The following is a 27,006-nucleotide window of genomic DNA, read 5'->3' as shown; positions in this document are numbered from 1 at the left end:
TATCAACCTTTGCTCAAATAAATACTTCAATGACTTTGGTAAAGAGTCTGCAATTAGACTGGAGCAACGATATTGTCATTCTTTCACCCGCACGAACATTACCAATAATGATTTTCGAAAGCACCTTGAGTTGCCCATCAAGAAAGATGGGAAGCCTTCATCGATGAACGTATTTGGTCTGGGAATGATCCCCTAGAAGTTCATGTCACTGAATCACTATAGCTTCACCATCATGCTGATGAAAGATTTCACCTCCATAAAGAAGCAAACCAATAAAAAAGCTTGACACAATAACATAAACTCATTAGATCCGAACAATCGGATCTGTGAGGACAGAAACTCTCCAACCTCATGGCACCGCCAAAAAAATAAGAGAAAACTTATTCTCACACAACTACAAAGAACATAGAGGTCTCGAAGATCCGAGGTCCCCCTACCTCGCAGCGAAGATGGCAGCTGAAGGCGAGGGGACCTAAATTTCTTAGATGGCGATGTCGACTATGACACGAAGGAATAAAAATAAAATAAATAAAAGGGTCATGCGGCGAAATCACTAATCGAGGAGTACTCCTTGCAAAGATCACTCCCACCTCCCTAGGTTGTGAAAAGTGGCGCTGTGCATGTGCGCCACTTCTCAGAACCTGGGATTTTTCTCTTTTTTTGTAGATCCGTTTATTCAAAATGTTTTATCTCTTAAACCATGCGTCCAAATTTTGGACCGTTTTCACCGTTCGATTACTCGCGTCAAGATCTTCAAAACTAGATCCCATGTTGATAGGTTTGACAAACTTTCTTCAAGAAAAAACCGGTAAAAAACCAAACCGAAAGCACAGTTTTTCCTTTCTGAAAGAGGCATGGTTGTGCCTCTCGCGAAATCACAACCCGTGGGGAAGCAAAACGGTGCCTCTTGTGGAAGGAAAAAAAACGCATTCTTTTCTCGTTTTTGAGAGGTATGGCTGTGCCTCTCGAAAGCACAACTGAGACTCTTGCAGAAGCAAAACCGTGCCTCTAGCGGAAGAAAAAAAACACGTTTTTTCCCTTTCCAAGAGGCACAGCCGTGCCTCTCGCGAAAGGAAAAAATAAAACATAAAACATATTTTTTTTGTTTCCGAGAGGCACGGTCGTGCCTCTCGCGAAAACAAAATCATGCCTCTCTCGGAAGCAAAACCGTGCATCTGACGAAAGAAAAAAAGCAAACAACACGTTTTTTGTCCGTTTTCGAGAGGCATAGCTGTGCCTCTCGCAAAAGCAAAACCGTGCCTCTCACGAAAAACCAGCATTTTTTGCTCAATTTTTTTTCCTGAATTTCTTTTCTGGTCCAAAAGCTGAGGAAGACCAGTGAAAAATCAAAAAGTCCATTTTTCTAAAGAAAAAACCCGTTTAAAATCCGAAAATATGTGCAAAAAAATAAATAAAAAATCTAGAGAAAGCGTCCAGAGCGCCACACGTGACGGCAGCTAAGAGTGCATCAAGTGACACTAATCATTGTGAGGCTTCGAACGAGCGCGTGCCCAGCCTCCAGGCCCAGACACGGCCCGTTTAGCCCGTGCCCGCGTGCTACCAGGCCGGCCCAGCTAGCACAGCCCGTTTGGCCAGCTCTGATTGGCCCCGCCCGTCTCTCTTCTTCGTTTGTCTCAAAAAAAAAGTATCTCTTCTTCGTTTCCTCATCCACTACAGCTCCCGAGTCCCCCCCCCCCCCCCCCCCCCCAGTCCTAGTTCTGCAACCTCCAACGTGCCGCCCCGTTCGTCCCGGCGGCGCGGCGGGCCTAGAGGCTGGAACACGCGCCTCACAATCTCCTCAGTACCACCAGCAGGGTATCAGCAGCCAGCAATCAACTCCGCCCTCACCAGGATGCTCCTCACCGTCTCTGCGCTACCGCTCCCAGCCGCGACAGCGACTCCGCGCGTACGCGTACTCCCTGGGCTCAGGCCCTCCTCCCGCCTCGTCGCCCGCCGAAGCGCAGGGGAAACTGTACACGCAACGGCCACAGAAGAGGAGGAGCAGGAGGGGAAGGAGCTCCAGGAGGAGGGGCTCCCGAGGCGGGGGCAGCACGCGGAGGATGACCACGACCACGAGCACGACCCCGAGATCGCGGACATTATGGGGGGATACTTCGACGACCCCAAGAAAGCCCAGTCCCGTGTGAGCAATGATTATCGCCCCCCCCTCACCCCCCCCCTCACCCCCCCCCCCCCCCCCCCCCCCCCCCCCCCGTATGGCCTGTCCTTCTAATGATGGGTCTGTTTCTTTGATCGGGTAGATGGAGGAGAGGATAAAGAAGAAGCGACACAAGATCGTGCAGGCCAAGACCGGCTCGTCCAATGCCATGAAGGTCGTCTTCAACAAGTAATTATGTCTTCCATACTCCCCCTCTTTTTTTGACGAAAGACAGCAGCGACACGTAATTTCTGTCTTTCAACTACCCCTATTCTGAATTGGATCTCATTCTTCTTCCCGGCAGAGAAAGAGGGTAAACTTCATTCTGAGAAACATGAGTTCTTTTTAAGAATCACAGTACAGACGCTTACAAGCACATACATAGACTTACCTGTATGAACATGAGCACCTCCGAGAGACTAAGCAGGCGGGTCTTGAGCCTCCCACTGAAAGAACATTCCGCCTTTATGAGACACCAAAGCGTCAAGCTTGGGTTTAATACCTCGTGGGCTCAGGGTATCACTGTTGTCCTAACCATCCAGGCTCCATTCCCGAGCCTGACATAGGCTGGCCACACCAACCTACCACCACCACACCGCGCATCGAAGACCTTCGACCCCATGTGCCCGACAAGCGTCACCACAACCAAGGAAGCATGACATTGTGGCTCAGATTCGCCATGCGCCGAGCCGCCCATAAGGCTGGCCATAGTGGGGAGTAACTTAGACTAGTAACATGCATATGTTACTAGTCTATGTTACTACCTCTATAGTGCATAGTATCATAGATTAGTATCATAGGTGGTCTCATTTATTGCCATGCATGACACATAGTAGCGCCACATTTATTATGTTACATTATCTACCTATGTTACTATAACCATCTCTCTCTTCTTTAATTGCCTCCCACATAAGCATGTTTGCGAGTCCCAAGTACATGATAGTACTTATGCTACCTCCACTATGGCCAGCCTAACCCGATGCGCCACCACAGGCCACCGCCCCGAATTCGGGCGCTACAAGTGAGCACCTGCTGCCGCACTGGCTACTATCGTCCCCACGAGCACGACAACCGTTGTCGTGACCATCAGATCCAGGCACCGGGGCCTGGATTCCATGCGAGTCGAACCGCCCCATGGTCAGCCGCACTCGACCTCCTCGTCACGCTAACGAGCAGGCTGCCACAAGATTCGCCGCCCGCTGCTGCCCCGGCTTCTGCCACCATGCCGCGAGCAGGTTGCGCCGGCCAAGGCAATGGGCCACACACGTAGGGAGGTCGCCTTGCCGCTGCCATCCGCCGAGCCAGGCTTAGGCCGTTGGCCTCATCCAGCAGTGGCCAGGGCTGGAGGTTGAGGAGGAGAGCGATGGGGCAGCGGCGGCTAGGGTTCGCGCGTGCCGCCCCCCTTGGAGAGGAGGCGAGCACAACTATAGTGCTAGGTGCAACAGGACGTGGAATATTTACACCCGAGCTCAAATGCTCCTGGTGAACAGTAAAATCGGGAAAAATAGTAAACAAATTCATAAAATTCTGATTTTTTTGGGAACCTTTGACAAATGTTCTATGTGCTTGCAAAAATTTATCATGAATGAACATTCCTGGAAGTCGTGGCAAAAAAAACAAAATTGATACTCCAAAACTGCTATTTTTTGAAAGCATTTTGGAGTACTGATTTTGTTTTTTTGAAAATTTTCAAGCATAGAAAACATTTATCAAAGGTTACCACAAAAAAAATCAGAATTTTTTTAATTTATTTTCATTTTCTTTCGATTTTACTGTTCACCCGAGATGAGCACAAGAACACTTTCGGTGCAACAGTTTTTTTTTCCGACTAAAGACAGCAGCGCTGTTTTCTTCCATACTCTCATACATGCACCATGTGTACAAGATGTATTCACGATCTTTTGCTAGTGTAATTAATTTGCGTTTTTTCTTGCCCGTGCTAGGTTTGATTTCTCCAATTCATATATATGGTTTGAGTTCTACAATGCTCTATTGCCAAAAGATGTGAAATTAATTTGTGATGTGAGTTCTTTCATTTTTCCTTCAAAATAAAGTACTCGTGATGCTTTATGTAGCAGCTAATATATTCACAAGATGTTGCATTTTCGTTTTTATTGTGCTTGCAGACTCTGCGATCATGGCATATACTTGGACGCCTTGGTGGGTGCAATTCCGTGAATATGCAGGTAAACTTATTGCACCGGATGTACGGCCCCTTCTGAAGTTTGCAGAGAGCAAATCCTTTGTTTTCTTGCTCATATACTTCAACTAGGATGATACTACGGTATGAGAATCTTTATATCAGCTAATTATGGGACATTTATCATTTTGAAACTGGTAGATGACCTTACGTGGCTCACCACACAGCTAATTCATAGTGTTCACTTTCACTATCCTATGGTGTTTGCTGAAATGGCTGACATAAAAAGAATATAACACCTAACATCTGCTATTATCTTGGATATTGTGGTCACTTCAGTTCTTCAATTGGACTTTCCTACTTTGCAGTAAGAAACTACTGTTTCTTTGCAGCTATCACAGTTGAGTTTAGATTGTAAAAGACCAACTTATGATGCTCTTGAAGCAGCAAACGCCACACCAACATCCTTTTACAACATTGGTGATCTAGAGATTCAAGAGAACCTAGCACGTGTCTGGTGTGGATTCTTTCTCTAGCCCTTATTACAAACTGTTGATTGCAATTTTTTTCATGTTGGCACGTGAGTTATGGCAGGGTAACTTGAACAGGGTTGTCATTCCACAGTCTGATTTCATGATTGTTCTATCTGGCTTCACAACATTCTTTATTAAATGACATTATCAGTTGTTTGTATAAGCAAGATTTTGCAAAATATAACACATTACATGCAACGGAGCATTTGCAACAAAAAGACCATTGAATCTGGGTTTAATTTTCAGAAATCAGTTGGTGCGACCTCGGACTTTTAACCAAATTTGTTGGTGCAATAAGCCTGCTATGACTTATTGCATGTATGTCAAATCAGTTTGTACGACGTCCCAACTCTGACTGAAATTGTTACTAGTTCCACTTATGACAAGCATCTGAATTGTATGAACTATCCATTTATCTAATATACTGTACATTTGTGCAACATCTACTGGAACACTAAACCGTTCCATATTTCAACTCTGAACACTAAACTATACCTGTGCAACATCTTCATTAAATGACATTTATCATACTAATATATTTTTTTCTCAGGCTTGTGTGGCTGCTTGAGTCAGAAATATCCAGTCCCTTTAATTAAAATAGATTTATCTGACAGAAAATATTATGTATCTTGTACTTGTTCAATATGCAGTTGCATTTGACATCAGCCTTGACTCTTAGCTTTGATCTTATTGATCTCCCCAGGGTGGACATTGGTATTCAAGATCCATTGCTTTTGGACATCCTGCTTAATTCATTAACCACCATAAATTCGGAGTGAGACTCTGAACCTTGAACTTCATTTTTCTTTTGAGGAATCACTTGTTGCTATTTTATCATTGTTGTTGTATACTGTACTCTTATGGGTTTCAGCTCTAGCCTACCCCAACTTGTTTGGGACTAAAGGCTTTGTTCATCAGGATCTGAACAATGATGCAGTTGGATCCTTAGATATACTTCACATTATGTGTATTCCCTCTGTCTTTCTGTTTTGCATGCCTCATGAAAGTCATGTCTGAGAAATATTAATTTGGAATCATGGTGTAGCATCTGTTGAACAAATTAAAATGGAACGGAAGGCACTAGTTCTTACCTAGTTATGTGTGTAGGGTCTTTACAATCTGAACACTGCAATGTTTTTTGAGTAAAAGGTACCATTACTCCATAAACTCATGGTGAAGGAACACTTAAGTCCATGAACTCAAGAATTGCGCACCCGAAACGCGTTTAAGTGAACCACTTAGGTCCACAATCATTTATGTCCCATACTTCATTTACAATGGTCTGCTGCAACGAATTGATTTTTATTTTCCTTTTTTTTCTCTAAAGCGAAGCAATTGCTATTCCTTCTTTGTAGGTAAGTTCTTAGACATTGTATGGTTTTAAATTTACCAGGAGTAACATTTTCACTCTCCGGAAAAAACATCCAAATTGAAGTTCAGTTAGTTGCAGAACTTGTAAAATTTTCAAAGCTGCAGTAAATTTTAAGCATATTCTGGTCTTTGATTATTGTGTGCTTCACTGCCTGCAAGCGATCTATGTGAGCCTTATGCTGAATTGCCTTTGGAAGAAAACGTCGTAGATTGTCGGTGTCATGAATACTAGGTACCAGAGACCTTCCGGCGCGCGGGGGACAGTGGCCGCCTCGCCAGGAGGTCGCCATGACACCGGCATGGCAGGGCATGCCCAAAGCCCCCCTATAGGGGTTCAAGTAAGGCAGGACTCAGGAGACCTCCAAGCAAGTCATCAAGAGGGATTCCTCTTGCACATCCCTTGACTTTCCCACGCCCCACCCCCGCCCCCCGCGCCGGAACGCCCGAGGCGGCGGGCTCCTGCGAAGGAATCGTTCCCGGGAACAAGCGTCCGATTCACCACAGGCCAAGCCAGGGCGGCACTAGTGGCGGAGCAAGAGGAAGATCCCGGAATGGGGGAAACAAACCCCGACAAACCGGAATCATCGTCACCAAGTGCCCAAAGCCAGCCGAAGGGGCTTGCCGGGAAGAAACTCATGCAGTGGCCGGTATATTTCGTCAGTGCCATCCTTCGCGAGGCTAGGGTGCGCTACCCGGAAGTACAAAAAATCCTCTTGGCAGTACTCATTGCTTCCCGGAAGCTCAGGCACTACTTGCAAGCACACCCTATCATTGTGGTCACCTCGTATGCACTCGAGCGCATCCTCCGCAACTGGGACGTCACCGGCCGCATCGTGGAGTGGGCTCTTCAGCTGTCATGACTTGACCTCTCCTTCGCCAGCATGCATACCATCAAGAGCAGGGCATTGGCGGAATTTTTGTAGAATGGACTCCGACGCCCTCGGACAAAAAAGAAGTAACCTCCCTTCCTCGGAAAGAGGACCCAGACCACTGGACGATGTACTTCGACGATTCTTTTTCACTCGGAGGCGCGGGCCCTGGAGTGTTACTCCACTCCCTGTCCGGAGAACACCTCAAGGACGTCATCCAAATACTGCACACTTGGGATAAGGCCACAAACAACACAACTGAGTATGAAGGGTTGCTTCTCGGACTTCGCATCGTTGCGGGACTGGGAATCAAAAAGCTGATCGTCAAGGGCGACTCTCAGCTGGTTATCAATCAGGTCATCAAAGACTACGACTGCCCTAGATGCAGGCATACGTCGATGAAGTAAGAAAGATGGAACGCCACTTCGACGGCTTGGAGATGAAGCACATCTCGCGTACTCAAAATTACATTGCTGATGAGCTATCCAAATGGGCAGCGCAGAAGGCACGCATTACCCCAGGCATCTTCGTCCAAAACTCACACAACCCACAGTCACTCCAACACAATGCAAGGCCAAGAAACTCAAGGCCTACCCAAGCAAGGAAGGCAAGGCCTTCCCGGGAGAGCTTCCGTCAAGTGATCCTGGGAAGACCGCCCCTGTCAAGAACGAAGTACTAGCGGTCGAACCGCGAGCCCCGACATGGGCCGCGAACCTCGTCTGTTGTCTTCAAGAAGATGAACTCCCGGGTAATCGCAAAGAAGTAGAAAAAGTTGCCCACCAAGCCAAGATGTACATCTTGATAGATGGGGACCTCTATCTAAGACTGCCAAACGGGGTGAAGCTTCGATGCATATCCTGCGGAGGAGGAAAGCTACCGGCACACATTCATGAAGGAATGTATGGTACCCACATCGGGTCCCGTGCATTGGTAGGCAAGGCGTTCTGACAAGGATTCTACTGGCCCACCGCCATAAGTGATGCCATTGAACTGGTGCGAAGCTTGCCAGTTCCACTCCAAAAGCATTCATCAACCGGCGCAGGCACTCCAAACCATCCCCCTTTCATGGCTCTTCATGGGCTGGGGGCTGCATATTCTCGGGCCCTTCCCCCGGGCCACCGGGCGCTTCGAGTACTTGTACGTCGCCATCGACAAGTTCACGAAATGGCTGGAAGTGAAACCTGTTTGAAAGGTCACTGGTCAATCTGCATTCAAATTTTTGAGGGGATTGGTCTGCCGTTGTGGTGTGCCCAAGCGCATCATCACCGACAATGCCACCCAGTTCACAAGTGGTGCGTTCACAACATACCGTGAACAACTTGACACTTAAATCTGCTACGTATTCGTGTCTCATTGAAGTGGGCCAACGGTCAAGCAGAGTGGGCCAACACTGAAGTGTTGCACGGTCTCCGGACCAAAACTTTTGATAGGCTGAAGAAATGCGGTAGACGATGGATTGATGTACCTGCAGTTCTTTGGTTGCTCCGCGCCAAACCGAGCTACAGGAGAAACCCCCTTCGCCCTCGTCTACGGGGCTGAAGCTGTACTCCCCACGGAACTCACTTAGGGCTCTTCTTGGGTGCAAGCTTATGATGAAGAAGACATGATGATGTCAACTTGCTTGAGGAGGTCCGTACCCGGGCCGCTGTTCATGCCGTGCGCTATCAGCAAGGACTACTGCGCTATCACAGTCACCACGTCCGTCCCCGGGAGCTTGAGGAAGGTGACCTTGTCCTTTGCCGGATTCAGTCTGGGAAGGGAACAAACAAGCTGCCACCAAAGTGAAAAGGCCCTTTCCGGGTAGTTCAGGTCACCAGGCCAGGCTCAGTCCGTCTAGAGACCTAAGATGGGATCCCTGTATGGAACTCGTGGAACATCGAGCACCTCCAGAAGTACCATCTTCGCAAGTTCTACCCTTATAGGCGCAAGTCTTTTCAGATCCGCTCTGTTAACACGCATGTAAATACCGGGTGCATATCTCATGTATCCGGGTGCAGATCCCGTGTATGATAAATAAAATTTAAGTTGTTCCAACTAAGTTGTTCAACTTGTTTTTTTTTCAGTTACCAGGTTGTATGCGTGAGAATCACGATCGAATCTGTCCACGAGCCGGGGGCTACCATGGTGCTTAGCTACCACCATAAAATCCTAGACCTGTTGTTGGGAAGAACGGCGTTCGCACGGATCGCTCCCACACGTCGAGTACTACGCAAGTGCCTGGACGGTGTACTTCATAACTCGTGAACCGATTTGGCCAAGGTTACACACACCGGCCAGGGTTGACATGCATACAACACACAACAGAATACAAGGACCTTGGTGAGTCACATGCCGACGGGAACAAGACGTGGGGGGAGATTCGGCCAGCACAACGCCCCCTCTTGGCTACAGCTAAGTGCCCGTAGTTAAACTTTTTTATATATACGTTTGCGCTAAGTGTCCTCCCTTTGGGCTGGCGGCTTTACGGTTTGGCGTAACCTATGCGTGAAGGATGCTCTACAGAAGTAAGGTTCCCGCAAAGGCTCGGTCCTCCCAAAGGCTGTTTGCGGCACGGCACTCCTTCCCGGAAACGGCAGAGGAACACTATATCCCGTAGACGCTCGTCGGGCTAGCCCTGATGCCCTACGACGAGCATACTAGTACTTGAGACCTGCCTAGAAACGCTAACAAAATGGGGAACTGTTAGAGTACGTAATGGGCCTAATGAGCCCGTTAGTCTTAGGGTTAATTAGAGATAAGAGTCGCTTGCTTAGGGGTCAAGTAAGCCTTGCTTGGAAGTCAAGTAAACCTCTCTATATAAAGAGAGGAGATGTATCAATCTAATCAAGCAAGAATTAAGAAGGAAATCCTTCCGTCTTGCCCGGCCGTGGGCAAAAGGCCCCCGGCCGGCGTTCTTGCGCCCTCCTTCTAGCAGCGCCATAACAATTTGGTATCAGCTAGCTTCGGTTCGATCATGTCTTCACCGCCGCCCAACCCGTCTCTTCCGCTGCCGGTCACGACCGTCGCCCCGCTCCTGCCCGCGCCGGGATCCTCCGTCGCGCCCGCCCCCGTCGTCCTCACCCCGGAGGTGTCCGGGGCGCTGCCGGACCTAACACAAGCGGTCCAAGAGATCCACCTGTTCTTGGCCGGGTCCTATGGCCGCACCCGGCTGCGCCGCCCATCACCGCCACCGCACCGCGGTGGCTGCCATGGCAGCCACCGCACCAAGCGGCCCCCGCCGCGCTCGCCGGGCTACTGCAGCAGCCGCTGCAGCTGCCATCCATCGCCCCGTCCTGGCTGTCATAGCAGCCGCCGCACCAGGCGGCCTCCGCCGCGCTCGTCGGGCTGCTGCAGCAGCCGCTGCAACTGCCATCCACCGCCCCGTCCTGGCTGCCGTGGCAGCCGCCGCACCAGGTGGCCTCCGCCGCGCTCATCGGGCCGCTGCAGCAGCTGCCATCCACCGCCCCGCCCTGGCTGCAGTGGCAGCCACCGCTCCTGGCGACCTCCGCCGCGTCCGGCGCTCCGCCGCAGCAGCCGCTGCAACTGCAGCAGCCATCATCGGTCAGCTCCGGCCCCGCATCGACCGCGCCGACGGGAGTCCCGATCCACCAGATCAAGTTCCCGCCGTCGCCATCACCGCTTCCCCAGGGCGTCCCCATCCAGCAGATCAAGCTTCCGCCGTCGCCGTCACCGCTTCCAGCTTGGATCACTACCCGCCACGTGTCGGCGACGGTGAGGCTGCGGGCTGCTGCACGCGGCCTTCTAGCGCGTCGGCGTGTGCGAGAGTTGCGTGGTCTGCAGCTGCCGCTCCTCCCAGTTGCGCTTCGCTGCGCAAAGGACCTCGATCTCGTCCACTGCGTCGGGGATCTTGGGCATGCTGTTTTCCCCACGGGCAGCGACCTCCAAGTCTGCGACATTGGCGGTTGGGGGAGCGCACCCCTCCTCGTCATTCTCCATCGCAAGCCCCCCACTCTTCCTTGTGCGGTGCAGACCAACAGCCGTCCGGCAGGAAGAAGGCATGGTGTCACCGACAACAACGCACCACGTAGCACCACTGCATTCCGTCACCGGGCGCCGCAAGGGCGCCTCTGCTGGTCACTCTTGCGACCACTTCCAGGTGGTCCTACACATGCACTCCTTTTGTCCAGATGGTGTCCATGGGATCCAGGTGGCTGTACACGTGCATGTCCGACGTGCGGATGGTGTTCACTTTTTGTTAAGGGTCCAAAATAAAGCGTCCCAGTCCATTTCAGGTTGAGAATAATAAAACAAGCCGAGATGTAAAAGGCTTATTTTTAGGTGTTAGGTTTGGGTTGCGTCGAGTCATGGTTATAAGTTGGTTAGGCTGCAGCTTGAGGACAAGCTGCATGTCCAGGTGAGGTGTAGTGTTAGAGTACGTAATGGGCCTAATGGGCCCGTTAGTCTTAGGGTTAATTAGAGATAAGAGTCGCTTGCTTAGGGGTCAAGTAAGCCTTGCTTGGAAGTCAAGTAAACCTCTCTATATAAAGAGAGGAGATGTATCAATCTAATCAAGCAAGAATTAAGAAGAAAATTCTTCCATCTTGCCCGGTCGTGGGCAAAAGGCCCCCGGCCGGCCTTCTTGCGCCCTCCTAGCAGCGCCATAACAGAAACACTCAAAAATCGCAACACAAACAGAACAAACAGGGAATTAGCATATAACTAACATAGCCGACCGAGACAAACCTTCGGTGAGCTGCAAAAGACGCAATGCCTACGGATTACTGCATTGCTTTCATAAACTACGACACTCTGTGCCAGTTCTTGCCCCGCAGGCAAAAGGGACAACTAAGGCTAGTCATAGTGGGAGTAACTTAGCAAGTAACATAGCGCACTTCGAGAAATATTTGCTTATGTGGCATGTAGTTAATGAGAGGTGGTAACATAATATGTTACTGTAACATAGCGCTTTCCAAGACAAGATGAGTCTACAAGCTAATTAATGAAGTCTTCTATGACACTACTACTATGTTACTTTGCACTATGAAGGTAGTAACTTAGACTAGTGTCATATGTATGACACTAGTATAAGTTACTCCCCACTATGACCGGCCTAAGCAAAAAAGAAGAAAAAGGAGAGTGGGGAGGAGGAAGGCCATCGGCGGTCAACCAGGAGAGCCTTCAGGCGTCGCTGAAGTCAATCTCATTCTCCAGCGTCAAGGTACGGCGCCACTGCTTGCTCTGCCCTTCTCCGCTTCTCGATATCGAGGTCTTCGAGCACCACCTCCACATGGAAGTGGGGATCATGGTGGTGGACTCCGACGAGGACGCGCGCGACCACTGCACTGGCCGCCTGCTCGCCCTCTGCACCCACGGCGATCTCCATTCGGAGCCGCAGGCCAGCGAGCTCCTCGGCCAGATGGTGGAAGAAGGCTGTCAAGTGGTCCAGTTTGCATCCGGCGAACGCGCCGTACGACACAAACGGACGGAGCCCGATGGTGGCCATCCCGTCGTTGATCTGGAGGTAGATGTTGCACAGGGCCCCCGCCTGGGCGTTGTGGTCGACGTAGAGGCAGTCGAAAAGCTGCTCCGTATAACGCCCTCGATGCGGCTATAGCTCCCACGTGTCGAGGCACGACTTAGAGACATAACCGCATTGAAAGCAATGTCGCAAGTTAGGCAATCTTCACAACATTCCATGTAACATAAATAATAAAGAGATACATAGTTGGCTTACACTCGCCACGTTAAACAAAGTACATAAATAGCATTACAACATTCAAACACTCATGGCCCGACCACGGCGCCAAAATAAAAGATAACCCAACATGCGACACGGTCCCGATCACCCCAACTGGGCACCACTACTGATCATCAGGGAAAGACACGTAGTATCGTTGAGAGTCATCGTCGAACTCCCACTTGAGCTCAAGCGCGTCATCTGGAACGGAATCATCGGGTCCTGCATCTGGTGTAATAGTAATCTGTGAGCCACAGGGACTCAGCAATCTCGCACCCTCGCAATCAAGACTATTTAAGCTTATAGGTAAGGCCAGGAAAAATATGTGGGGCTGCAGCAAGCGACTAGCATATATGGTGGCTATCCTGTTCGCAAAAGAGAGCGAGAAGAGGAGGCAAAGCACGAACGAGTAACTAGAGGGCATCCTGCGGCAAGCATTACTCCAATACCGTGTTCACTTCCCGGACTCCGCCGAGAAGAGACCATCACAGTAACTCACGTTGTTGATTCATTTTAATTAAGTTAAGGTTCAAGTTATCTACAACCGGACATTAACAAATTCCCATCTGCCCATAACCGCGGGCACGGCTTTCGAAAGTTCAAATCCCTGCAGGGGAGTCCCAACTTAGCCCATGACAAGCTCTCACGGTCAACGAAGGAATAGACCTCCTCCCGAGATGTTCCGATCAGACTCGGTATCCCGGTTCTTCAAGACACTTCGACAGGTTAAAACAAATCCAGCAATACCGCCCGAATGTGCCGACAAATCCTGATAGGAGCTGCACATATCTCTTTCTCAGGGCACACTCAGATTGTCCTAAGTACGGGTAGGCCAACCCAGAGTTGCCCCTGGTGGCCACCGGCAGCTGACAGGTGGACCAACACTCAGAGGAGCACTGGCCCGGGGGGGTTTAAAATAAGATGACCCTCGGGCTCCGGAAACCCAAGGGAAAAAGAGGCTAGGTGGCAAATGGTAAAACCAAGGTTGGGCATTGCTGGAAAAGTTTTAATCAAGGCGAACTATCAAGGGGTTCCCATTATAACCCAACCGCGTAAGGAACACAAAAATCCGGGAACATAACACCGATATGACGGAAACTAGGGCGGCAAGAGTGGAACAAAACACTAGGCGAGAGGCCGAGCCTTCCACCCTTTACCAAGTATATAGATGCATTAAGATAACATGGCAATATAATGATATCCCAACAAGTAAATAATGTTCCTACAAGGAACGGTCTCCAATCTTCACCTGCAACTAGCAACGCTATAAGAGGGGCTGAGCAAAGCGGTAACATAGTCAATCAACGGTTTGCTAGGACATGGTGGGTTAGAGGTTTGACATGGCAATTTGGGAGGCTTGAAAGCAAGTGGTAGGCATCGTAGCATGGCATAGCAAAAGAGCGAGCATCTAGCAAAGCAAAGATAGTAGTGATTTCGAGGGTATGATCATCTTGCCTGCAAAGTTGTCAGAGTTGACTGGATCCTCGAAAGCAAACTCAACGGGCTCCTTGTTAGCGAACTCGTCTCCCGGCTCTACCCAAACAAGACAAACAAGCAAACGGAACACAATCAACCACGTGCAAAGCTCAAACAATATGGTGCAAAGATGGTATGCTATGCGGGATGCGATGCGGGATGCATATGCAAGATTTGACAAGGGATGCATGAACCTGGTCTCAACTTGGAAATCCAAGTGTGCCACTGGAAAGATGAGATGAAATCGCTTGAAAACGATATAAAGAACGCCGAAATCGGAGTTACGGTTTGGAAATGGCAAGCAATTCAAATATGACCACGTTCTGCGATTTACAGCAAGTAGCCATCTAAATGCAACAAGATGAACATGCTACAACACTCAAACATGACATCAAAATACATGCCAGGAATCCATTCATGATGCTTAACAAAAGTCTAGCACTGAGCTACGACCAATTCATCCATTAACATGTTCAAACAAGCATGGCAAAAATGCATTTGACAAACAGATTTCAGACTTAGTGAAATTAACACTTGTCTGGAATTTCAGATCAGATAGCACTCTCTTCGGAGCAACAAAACTATATGCTACAGGACCTGAACATGGCAAAGTAAAACATGGCATGGATCTACTCAAAGAGCTTAACAAAAGTCCCTTAGTGACCTTGAGCCAAAAGGGATCAGAAAATACATTTGCAAGCATGTGAACATGGCAAAAACATAATCAGTTCTCAGACTTACTGAAAACTGGAGCATGCTGAAACATATATCAAGTAGACATGTTTACGAGCTCGATGCACTCACCACAGAGCAAGTCATGACAAACTAAGCATACATCCATCAAGAATACACAAAATGCAAGCTAGACATGGCAAGAACAATAACATAGCATGCACGGATCAACTACAACATCCTCGGCAAAATCGCTAACAAGTAGACAATCTGCCCAGATTCACGAAATAGCAAAAGTAGAGCTCGATTGACTCGAGCTAGGGTGCTCCATAATTACGAACAAAGACATGGATGGATAGAGCACTACAAGATTAACAAAACATCCTTACTGATCATCTTCAAAAGAGGCACGGATCACTAGGAAACAACATGAACATATGGCCATATGAGATAAACAGATCAAGGACTTAGTGGAAATGCTAAGTCCCTGAAATCAGCATTACCAAGTGCCTCACTTTGCAAGCTTGTGCTAGTCACCACACACATCACAAAAATACATGGGTTGCACCTCTGGAAAGATGGCAAAACCCTTAACAAAACATATGTAGAGCTCATGGGCATAACATGCACACAATAATCATGTCAAAAATGACAAATATCCAATTGGAGCAGCAGATCTGACAATTAACTCAAATAGCACTCTTCCAACAGCATTTTGGGCATCAAGATGAACTCAAATGAAAATGATGCAATGAGATGAAATGATGTACTCTCTGAGACGAACATTTTGATATGCTATATGCCCAAAACGGAGCTACGTATGAGGAGATACGACATGATGAACATAGCAAATTATTAGGGTTTCAGGCAAAGAAAGTCAACCGAGACGAAACCGGATCCAGATCTAGCCCGCGTGTACTGTAGCAGTGGCGCGACTCCCGAGGATCGTCGGCCGGAATCGAGGAGGCAGGCGGCGGCGGACCCGTGCCGGAGAAGAGCGGGGGCGGCGCCGGCGGGCTTCGGGCGGCGGAGAGGAAGGTCGGGCGGCGCGGGCGCGGCGCTCCTCGGCGGCGGGCTCCCGCAGCGAGGTGCGGTACGGCGGGCGGCAATGGCGGGCGCGGCGGCCGGCGAGCTGGGGGCGGAGGCGGCGGCTCGTCGGCGTCGGGGAAGATGGGCGCGGGAGGTGCGGTCTCCCGCGGGGCGGCGGTGGCCGAGCGCGGGCCGGAGAGGGCCCGTGGCGGGCTTCACGGGCCGGCGATGTGTGGCGCTCGCGGGCGAGTGGGGAGGTGCCACGTGGCGGCGGTGGCGGATCCGGACGCGTCCGACTCGTCCGGACGTGTCCGGCGGCGGCGGAGATCCGATTTTTAGGGTTTGGGAGAGGGGATCCGCGAATTTGGAGGAGGGGGTCTTTATATAGAGGTAGAGGGAGTTAGGAGAGTCCAAATGAGGTGCGGTTTTCGGCCACGCGATCGTGATCGAACGCTCTAGATGATGGAGAGGGTTTTGGTGGGTTTTGGGCCAACATGGAGGGGTGTTGGGCTGCAACACACACGAGGCCTTTTCGGTCCCTCGGTTAACCGTTGGAGTATCAAACGAAGTCCAAATGGTAGGAAACTTGACAGGCGGTCTACGGTAGTAAACCAAGGCCGCTTGGCAAGTCTCGGTCCAATCCGGAAATGTTTAATCCCCACACATGAAAGAAAGGTAGAAATGACCACCGGAGGAGAACGAAGCGCCGGAGTGCAAAACGGACAACGGGGAAAATGCTCGAATGCATGAGATGAACACGTATGTAAATGCAATGCACATGATGACATGATATGAGATGCATGACAACGATAACAACACACGGAGACAAAGACCCGAACCCGAGAAAATAAAATAACTTAAGGCCGGAAACGGCAAGAGTTGGATTACATATTGGGTAAATCATATCCGGGGTGTTACACTCCGCCTCCTCTTGAAGAGCGCGTTTGAGCTCCAAGCGCCTCCACAGCTCCACGACCTCGCCATCGAGGCGCAGGACGGTGCTGTTCAGAGCCCTGCGAAGCTTGCCCACCAGCGATTAATGCCATTAATCAACCTTTTGGCTTCACCATGCAAACCCAAGCGATGTACCGTCGCATCACTAAGTGATGGGTTTTAATACCGAAGACATCATGACGCTTTGCGCTCCACGCGATGATTGAAGCGGCGCTGCATCGATTTGACGGTGCATGGAGGCATGTGCGTCTCAAATCCGAAGCGCAGCGCGCAAAGGATTCGATTCTTGCGCCCCTCAAGACTTTGGTGGCCCCTGTCACTTCGCCCACGCGCAGAGCAGGCCCATCCCTACAGGGGATTCCCCGAGCGGTCAATTCGGCACTACTATACGAAGAGCCGTCCCTCGCCATGTGTCTCGGTCACATACTGACGGGACCTAGCCATGGCTATGAGGAAAACACACGGCAGGCCCAAGCCTGGGGCTACTATCGGTGTCATGGATACTCGGTACCCGGAGACCTTCCAGCGCTAGGGGGACAGTGGCCTCCTCGCCAGGAGGTCACCAAGATACCAGCATGGCAGGGCTTGCTCAAAGCCCCTCTCTGCCCCCCTCCCCAAAACGCCAGAGGCGTAGGCTCCTGCAAAGGAATCTCCTCGGGAACAAGCGTCCGATCCACCACGGGCAAAGCCCGGCCCGACACCGGGACAACCCCTCGACGCTGCAGTAGCCTGGCCCACCGGCCGCGTAGGCCGCAGACCTTTATTGTCGCGTGGCACGCTAAGGGCATCCGCCCTGTAAGCGGTCATGACGCATCGCGCGCCCGACTCCTTTACCACAGAGAAGGCACCTGTTACGGTGCGTGGCATGTTAATAGGGGGTAGTTACGCTTAGCGGCAGCGATGGGACATGCGTTTATTCCCGGAGCCAGAAAGAGAAGACACTTGCCCCCGTATTTAATGCGGTAGGTAGGTGCCAGACGCCATGGTGTACGTCTAGGTGCACCGTTCTTAGAGCATCTCCAGCCGGCCCCCAGGGCGCCTTTTTTTACCGTCGGGTCGAAAAAATGGCCCAGCCGCGCCCCCAAATCCTCGTTTTTAGCCGGTTTGGGCTGAAATTACAACCAGCGAACCCAGGCGGAACCCAGTGCACCGGGGGGCACTGGCTGAAGCGAAAAGACGCGTGGGCCCGCGCTGTCGGCGACACCGGCCTTTTCCCGCCGTTTTCCCTTTCCCTCCATTTTCCCATTACCGACCCCCTTCTTCCCCGCCGCTCACGCCATTCTCCCTAGATCCACTCGCCATGTCGCCGAAGAAGTATGCGCCCCCTCGCCTAGCCACCGATTCTGTCCAAGCCAAAGCAGAGAAAGCCGAGGGCGCCGATGCCAAGGCCCCCGGGCTTGTCGAACGCCCAGTGGAAGGCCGACGTTGATCGCCGGGCGGCGGTCACCACCGATCGGCGAAACAGGCTCGATATGAAGAAGGCCAGGGACGCGGCGCCGGAGTAGGAGGAGGCGTCTCGCGTGGGGATGGCCAACCTTCCACCTCAAGGCCGGCCAGTGCACAGAAGGCGCGTGGGGGAGCCAGCAGAGCGTCACGTCGCCGGCCAACTTCTCGCCTCCACTGTGGGGGTACGCGCCCTTGCCTGGGTACGTCGACGGCGATACGCTTGGCGGCTTCAACCCCACGCGCGTCCCCCCGTCTTCAAACCCGACCCGCACGTGTCCCCCCTGTCTTCAACCTCGACCCACGCACACGCACGCCCAGTAGAGCTACTCGCCGCCGATGTACTCAGGCTCGCCTGCGTCGACTATGCGCCGTGGGGCCTTACCCTTCGCACATGGCTCGGCGCCGCAGTTCAGCAGCACAGACGCCGACATGGACGAGATCATCACGAATGGCTCAGTCGCCCCCGCTTCGTGCCTCGGGTTCCGCACGCAAGACAAAACGCTAGATACCGCCATCGACATGGAGGACGTCAAGCACGACGATGCCGAGGAGGAGGTGTAGGAGGAAGAGCCGGCGAAGCCAGCGGCCAAAGGGAGATAGAAGAAGCGGCCGTCCAACGCCAGGCGGGGGAGCCTCGCGTCAAGTGGACGCCAAAGGAAGACAAGTGCCTCGCCGAAGCATGGAAGACTGTCAGCATCGACCTGATAACCGGCGCGAATCAGAATTCCGACACCTACTAGAGAAGGATCAAGACAGTGTTCGACAAGCGCAAGTTGGTCGACCCCGATTTCGCCAACATCCATATGGATCGCGGCGAGAAGGCCACGGCGAACCATTGGGCGACCATCCAACAGGCTTGCAACAAGTGGCATGGGATTCAAGAGGAGGTCATGGCTCGCCCAAAAAGCGGCACCAACTTTGAGCGTCTGGTATGTCCATCGCTCGCCGGCCCAGCTCTTCGCCGTGTTTTTTGCCGACACTTGTTCTTTGACTGTGCAGATGGTTCGGATGTTCGACACATTTCGCCAGGACAACAACGACAAAGAGTTCAAGTTCCTTCATGTCTTCACCAGGATCGAGTTGTGCGAGAAATGGACAGAGTGCCGGCTCGCTCTCGCCAAGGCCAAGGACGATGTCTACAACCCGGACGCGCCTGCCTCGGCGGCAGCAGAAGGGCGTCTTGATGGCAACAAAAGGGCCAAGGCGGCGAGGGACGCGGCACCCGCTGTCGAACGACTGCAATCATTGATATAACAGTGCATCGCTGACGCCAAGAGCAACGCCGCCAAGAGGGAGGAGAAATCCGAGGCGAGGTGGTCGGCGTTGATGACGAAGCAGGACGTCAAGCTCGACCTTGCCGTGAAGAAGAGGAACACCGACCTGGCGTTCCTGATGGGAGCAAACATGTCGACGATGGACGAGCAGGTGAAGGCGTGGTACCTGGCGGAGCGCGGCCTCATCTTGAACCAGATGCCGGGACCGGCGGCGACCACTGCCCCTACGCCCCAAGGCCACGACCACGCCTACGCCTACGCCAACGCCGAGCACTGAAGCTGTGCCCACAACGCCAATGCCGACGCCGACCTCTCCCAGCCCTACGGCAGAGGAGCCAGCAGTTTGAGTTCCATGTCTATGGTTTCCCCCTTTTGATCGCCGGACTTTGGCTATGTTCGATCGCCGACCTGTGGCATGTTGATCGCCGAACTTGTGTCGTTTTTTGGTGACGGCAAAGTAAACTTTGAATTTTTGTGCGTTTGGGGGCCGAAACTTGGGGGCGCGGCTGGAAACTTGATTCCCCCAGGCCGAAAAAACCGCCGGCGCAAACGCCCAAAGCCCTTCGCCGGGTGTGCCGAGGGGCCAAACGGCTGGACATGCCCTTAGCAACTGTGGTGACCCTTATATACCCTATAAAAGAAGGTCCAGGCTACCGTATAAAGGGACACCTTTTTAGGTAATTAGACATAAGCTTAGAATCTGTTTTTTCCTTCCCGGAACAAGTAGCACCACTCCACAACTTTGTGACCTCCATCCACCAAAGAAACCAAACAAGTAGGAGTAGGGTTTTACGCATCATGCGGACCTAACCTTGGTAAACTGCAGTGTCTCCGATCATCTCATGTAGTATCCGTGTCTGCCATGCCACCCTCGAACCAAGCAAAAGGGGCGGTCTCCTGCCCCTGGTGTCGCGTGCCCTCGAGCACGGCCCTGACATAGACCACCTGAAAGGAATGCATATTAATTGATTTGTTTCTTTACCAACGTGTCACTCATGATTGGTATGTCTGAATAATGGCAAGTATGTGTCTAGTTCTTGTTGGACTTCATATGTTAAAATTGTTGAGACGTATATATCGCATGTGTATTTCTTGTACAACAAGCCCTCCTCCTTTCTTGTATTGTTGAGGACGTGGCTCCCTTTGTACCTATATATATATATATATATATATATATATATATATATATATATATATATATATATATATATATATATATAGACACACACGCGCGCGCGTGCATATGCACCCGATCAATATATCGTGAGTTGCACCAATCCTCTACGGTATCAGCCTAACTTGGTCCTCCCTCGCGTGTCGCTGTAGCCCTAGCTGCCGCCGCGCCCTAACCCTACCTCCTGCCGCTGCTGCCCTAGCTGCCGCCGCGCCTCCCCCTGTTGCGCCACCGCCCTAGTCGCTGCAGCCGCCGCACTCCCAATCCCCCAGCCACGTCGCTCTTTCACCTAGCCGCCGCACTCCCGATCCCCAGCCGCGCCGCTCCCTCCTACCCTAAAACCCTAGCCAACACCCGCACCACCCCGAGCTCCTCCTCCACCGTTGCCATGTCTCACTCGAGTCTCTCTCACCGCAGCAACCCGTTCGCCTCCTCCTCTGATGCCGGCTCTCTCCCAAACCCGGCGTACATCCGCGATGTTCCGATCTTTGATCGCGTCCCGATCAAGCTTTCTCACACGGAGGCCAACTTCTATGCCTGGAAAACCTATTTTAACCTCCTCTTCCGTGAGTACAATCTCCGTGATCACATCGACGGCACCACCGACTTCCTCGCCATGCGTCGCGATGAGGATTGGATGGCGGTTGATGCCACCATCATCCGGTGGCTCTTCCTCACCGTGTCCAAGGACATCTTTCACACCGTTGTTCGCGACGGTGATGATGCCTACATAGTGTGGACGAAGATCATCGGCCACTTCACCAACAACAAGCTCCAACGGATCGTCTTCTTGCAGCAGGAGTTTTTTGGTTGTCACCAAAACGATTCCTCCATTGATGCCTACTGCATGCGCCTCAAGACCCTCTCCGACGAGCTCAACGACGTCGGCTTCAAGGTTGGGGACGAGCTCCTCCTCTCCACCCTCACCGCCGGTCTCAATGAGGATCTCGGTAACGCCGCCTCCAATCTTACTCTTATGGCTAACCGTACTTATGAACGGGCGGTGGCCTATCTTCGCCTTGAGGAGCGTCGCCTGAAGAATCTGCGGGCTCGCGCGGTCGCCCTCGCTACTAGCTACTCCCCCGGTGGGTCTTCATCAGCACCTCCCGCCGATGGCCACGGCGCCCCGCTGCCTCAGCATCCTCGCCCGCCGGTGCCTCTAGCACCCGCTGGTGCGGGTGGCTATGGCGCCCCCTACGGCGCCTTCCCGCCTCGGCCTCAGGCGCCTGCCCCGCCACCTCCACAGCAGCAACAACACTAGGGCGACCGGCGCGGCTGTGGTGGCCGCTCCAACAACGGCAGTGGTCAGCAGCGCGGTGGTGGCCAGCAGCTCCCTTCGCCGCCTTGGGGTACCGGCCACAATCCCTGGACCGGGGTTGTGCATGCTTACACGATGCCGGTTCCTCGCGCTCCACTCCCGGGTCTTCTCGGGGCTCAGCCGGCGACGCATCAGGCCTTCTACGCGGCCCCTCAGCTCGGCGTGGCTACACCGCCGCCTCCCCCTACCCCGCACCGTTCAGCTATGGCGGGCCGAACCCTAGTGGGGGGTGATGGGCTTTACTGGCTACCCCATGCCACCGGTCTCCTATGACCCGACACTGCTGTCGGCGCTGTAGTACACGCCTCAGCCCGGTTCCTACACCAGTGGTGGCGACTGGTTCATGGACACCGGTGCATCATCTCATATGGCAGCCTACCCGGGTAGCCCTTCCTCCGCGTCTCCCGTTCACACTTCTTCTCGTATCATCGTCGGTAACGGCGCTGGTCTTCCCATTACTCATGTCGGTTCTACTCCTTTTCCTTCTACGTCTAGGCCATTGTCTCTTAATAATGTGCTCGTGTCTCCTCAACTTATTCAAAATTTAGTCTCTGTTCGTAATCTGTCCCGTGATAATTCTGTAATTGTCGAATTTGACGAAGTTGTTTTTTTTGTTAAGGACGCCTGTACCTGGATGGTTCTTCACTGATGTGACAGTCCCGGCGACATGTACCGCGTCCAGCCTTCATCATCTTCGCGTGCTGGACCCCTCGCTCTTTCCGCCGGCGTTGATCTTTGGCACGCCCGTCTCGGTCATCCTAGCTCCACCGCACTTTGTCAAATAGTCAAGGGTTTTTCTTTTTCATGTAATAAAGCGGATGCTCATTCTTGTCAAGCATGCCGCATGGGCAAACATGTTAAGACTCCCGTTTAGTTCTTCTTCGACAGTTGCATCTTATCCTTTTGAATTGATTCATAGCGATGTATGGACGTCACCTATCACGAGTAACTCTGGTTTTTTATATTATCTTGTTATTCTCGATGACTACTCTCACTTTGTGTGGACTTTTCTGCTTCGTAGGAAATCCGACGTTCCCGCCACTCTCATCGCCTTTTATTCCTACGTGTCTACACAATTTGGTCGTCCCATCCATGCTCTTCAAACTGACAACGGGAAGGAATTTGATAACATCACCATCCGTACACTTCTCTCCAACCACGGCATTATCTTCCGGCTAACATGTCCGTACACCTCCCAACAAAATGGCCGGGCTGAACGAGTTCTTCACACTCTCAATGATTGTGTCTGCACTCTTCTGTTTCACGCCTACATGCCACCCCGGTTTTGGCCTGATGGCCTTGCCACCGCCACACTTCTTGTTAACCTTCGTCCTTGTCGTGTCCGTTGGAATTATACCCCTCATCATCTTCTCTTTGGTTCTCCTCCGTCCTATGATGGTCTCCACATTTTCGGATGTCTTTGTTATCCTAGTGTAGCAGCCACAGCTCCTCATAAACTTGCTCCTCGATCCTTGCCTTGTGTCTTCCTTGGTTACCCGGCTAACACTAAAGGCTACCGATGTTATGATCCGGTGTCTCACCGTGTCATCACCTCTCGGCATGTTTACTTCGACGAGCGTTGTTTTCCTTTTGCACAGGAACAGTTGGTGGCGCCACCCGCAGGAGATGATCCCGCCTTGCCTGGCCCTTCTCACCGATGTGCTGCACCGGGACCTCTCCCTTTGGTCCCCGCACCGCCGGCCTTGCCAGCCCCCTTGTTGGCTTCGTTGGTTTCGCCGGCCTCCTCGCCGGCCACGCTGGCCTCGCCGGTCTTGCCAGGCTCGCCGGCCTCTTCTTCACCAGCATCTTCGCCGGGGCAGACGCCCAGCCCGCCACCTTCTGGCGTGGTAGCGCCTGGCGCGCCCCGGCTCCTGCAGCTCCACCGGCCGCTGTCATATAGCCCGCCGACCCCGCTACCCGTGCACGCATGGGCATTCATTGGCCGAGTCTCCGCTACTCCGCTGATGAGTACGCTTGTCCAGCCTCCACGGTGCCTCTGTCGCCTCTTCCGACCTCCGCTCGTATGGCTCTTCGTGACCCGCTTTGGTACGCAGCGATGAAGGAGGAATTTGAGGCCCTGCAGCGCAATGCGACTTGGCAGCTTGTCCCACGTCCCCGGCACGTCAACATCATTACCGGGAAGTGGGTGTTCAAGCACAAGTTTCATCCCGATGGCACACTCGACCGCTATAAAGCACGTTGGGTGGTCCTAGGCTTCCGACAGCGTGCTGGTGTTGACTTCATGGATACATTCGCCCTGGTTGTCAAACCTGGGACGATTCACACTGTCCTTCAGCTTGCGGTATCTTGTGCGTGGCCGGTGCACCAAATGGACGTCTCCAACGCCTTCCTCCATGGTCACCTCGAGGAGCACGTGTATTGCCAGCAGCCTACGGGGTTCGTCGACGACACTCACCCAGAGCATGTTTGCCTGCTTTCCCGCTCCTCGTACGGGCTCAAGCAGGCTCCCCGCGCCTGGTACCAGCGCATCGCAGCGTTTCTTCATCAGCTTGGCTTCCACTCCACACGCTCCGATGCTTCGTTGTTCATTTACCGCCATGGTGATGCTACCGCCTACCTGCTGCTTTATGTCGACGATATCATCATGACAACTTGCTCTAGTGCTCTTCTTCGACAGCTTACCGACCGTCTTCGCGCCGAGTTTGCCATTAAGGACTTAGGTCCTCTGCACTACTTCCTCGGGATCGAGGTTGTTCGACATGCGGATGGCTTCTTTATTCATTAGCGGAAGTATGCTCATGAGCTTCTTGATCGCGCTGGGATGCTTAATTGCAAAACCGCGTCCACGCCTGTCGACACGAAGGCCAAGCTCTCTGCCACCGACAGCTCTCCTGCTCCGGATGCTTCGTTTTATCGGTCTATTGTGGGAGTTCTTCAGTATCTCACTCTGACACGATCGGAGCTCCAGTATGCTGTCCAGCAGGTCTGCTTACACATGCATGCTCCTCGTGATGCTCACTGGACTGTGGTCAAGCGGATTCTCCGTTATATCTGCGGCACCATGGATCTCGGGTTGTCTCTTCATGCCTCTACCGCTCTGGACATCACCGCATACTCTGATGCTGACTGGGCCGGCTGCCTTGACACGCGACGTTCCACTTCGGGATATTGTGTTTACCTTGGACCGTCCTTGATCTCTTGGTCGTCCAAGCGGCAGCCCACTGTTTCTCGCCCCAGTGATGAGGCAGAGTATCGAGTGGTGGCTAACATCGTTGCAGAGTGCTCGTGGCTTCGTCAGCTTCTTCATGAGCTCTCTTGTCCTGTCGACAAGGCCATGATTGTCTACTGTGACAACGTCTCCGCAGTTTACCTCTCCGTCAACCCGGTTCATCATCGCCGCACCAAACATATTGAGCTTGACATTCACTTTGTTCGGAAATAGGTGGCTCTTGGACATATCCGAGTTCTCCACGTCCCTACTTCCCAACGGTTTGGGGACATCATGACCAAAGGGTTGCCTACGGCGTCCTTTGAGGATTTTCGATCCAGCCTTTGCGTCGGCCGTGGCGACGTTTCGCCTGCGGGGGGGGGGGGGGGGGGTGTTGAGATGTATATATCGCATGTGTATTTCTTGTACAACAAGCCCTCCTCCTTCCTTGTATAGTTGAGGACGTGGCTCCCTTTTTACCTATATATGTGCATATGCACCCGATCAATATATCGTGAGTTGCACCAATCCTCTACAAAAATGAATCTGCCTGACTGCTAGTTCCCCGGGCGGTACAGTGCTAGAATGACACTGCTACCTTCGCATTTTTCTGCACTTTGTCAAGTTTCTATTACGGTATTCATATATGCAAGAACAATTCAATCTTATTTGGGTTTGTTTGGTTCTCTGCAGTCATCTGGGCATTAAGGAAGTACAGTTCGGAGGGTCAGAGTTTCAGAGCTGGAACGACGGCTTGAATACTGAAGAAGCTGGATACAGTGTCCAGAAGATCTAGAAAGCAGAGTCGTGCGATTGTAGAAGCAGCTACCATTTTGGTAACAGGGAGAATCCAACAACGATTTACTGGCTAAAATCACGCCTCACTTGATCTTGACGCACTAATCTTGCAATTGAAAAGGACGACGACCTCCCCACCATTGCTAAGCATGAAGGATGATGTCTATATTGTTGTGCAAACGACCTGTTTTGGTCTCCGCCTACAGGATACCAACAACTCAAGTTGGACAAGTGTAACATGTTGGCCTGTTCGTTGTGCTGAAACACGCAAGTTTCACTCGAGTTTCTCGGTCTGGATGAAATGTTACCAGTGGGATGATTGTTAAATATTGTGGCCTATTGTTGTCTATATTCTCTCTTCTAGAGTATATTTTAGTGATATCTTATAACTACTAGTTCGACTATGGGATGGACAAGCGGAAATCTGTTTACGGGCCCTGGCTCAGCTGTACCCTATATCACAACTATTCAACCATACGATGATTTGCGTGGTCACATGTATTAATGGTAGTATGACCACCGTATTGTTTGTATAGGGATGTGTATGGAGGAGCGTCGTGTCCATCGAAAGTTATAGATGAGAGTATGCATAAGGGTTTATACACATTTGGGCCTTCGCCGGAGGAGACCCTACTTCTGTGTGTGGTGTTTTTGCCTTTGCATGTAAGTTTACAAGAGAGATCAACCTTCAGCCTGGTGTCCTTCTCCCTGCTTATATAGAGTACTAGTGGACCCGTCGCGCCAAATGACGCAGAGGCACGCCAAATCCATGTGCGCGATGAAAAAAAAATCCATAGTTTAATCCTCTCTAATAGGTAGCATGTTGGATTGTTCTCTATAATGAGATGTATATACACATTTTAACTTGATAGCACAAAATACTTGCTACCATGTTCGCAAAGACCCACTTGAAATTGAGAGAATTCCTTATTTGGCACTTCCTTAAAA

The 27,006-nt window shown here is 51.8% G+C and overlaps 1 protein-coding gene across 1 annotated transcript; it reads left to right on the top strand.

The window, feature by feature from the left end:
• Positions 1-1,690: 1,690 nt before the first annotated feature.
• LOC123061296 (uncharacterized) lies at positions 1,691-26,579 on the top strand. The gene is made up of 7 exons (XM_044484360.1): positions 1,691-2,143; positions 2,262-2,347; positions 4,102-4,180; positions 4,285-4,344; positions 4,691-4,815; positions 5,535-5,606; positions 25,954-26,579. Exons 1-7 carry the CDS (start codon positions 1,853-1,855, stop codon positions 26,054-26,056), a joined length of 816 nt encoding a protein of 271 aa, XP_044340295.1. The 5' UTR covers positions 1,691-1,852; the 3' UTR covers positions 26,057-26,579.
• The last annotated feature ends 427 nt before the right edge of the window (positions 26,580-27,006 follow it).

Source organism: Triticum aestivum, chromosome 3A (assembly GCF_018294505.1).
Source record: "Triticum aestivum cultivar Chinese Spring chromosome 3A, IWGSC CS RefSeq v2.1, whole genome shotgun sequence".
Taxonomy (NCBI): Eukaryota; Viridiplantae; Streptophyta; class Magnoliopsida; order Poales; family Poaceae; genus Triticum; species Triticum aestivum.
Note: the sequence above shows the minus strand (reverse complement) of the source record. Positions and strands in the feature narration are given on the sequence as shown.

What these genes read in the sequence shown, in the direction of transcription:
- LOC123061296 (XM_044484360.1), top strand. Translation starts at nt 1,853, where the DNA reads ATGCTCCTCACCGTCTCTGCGCTACCGCTCCCAGCCGCGACAGCGACT. An exon ending in ATGAAGGTCGTCTTCAACAA is followed by an intron (nt 2,348 to 4,101) that starts GTAATTATGTCT and finishes TGCCCGTGCTAG; the next exon opens with GTTTGATTTCTCCAATTCAT. An exon ending in GAGAACCTAGCACGTGTCTG is followed by an intron (nt 4,816 to 5,534) that starts GTGTGGATTCTT and finishes TGATCTCCCCAG; the next exon opens with GGTGGACATTGGTATTCAAG.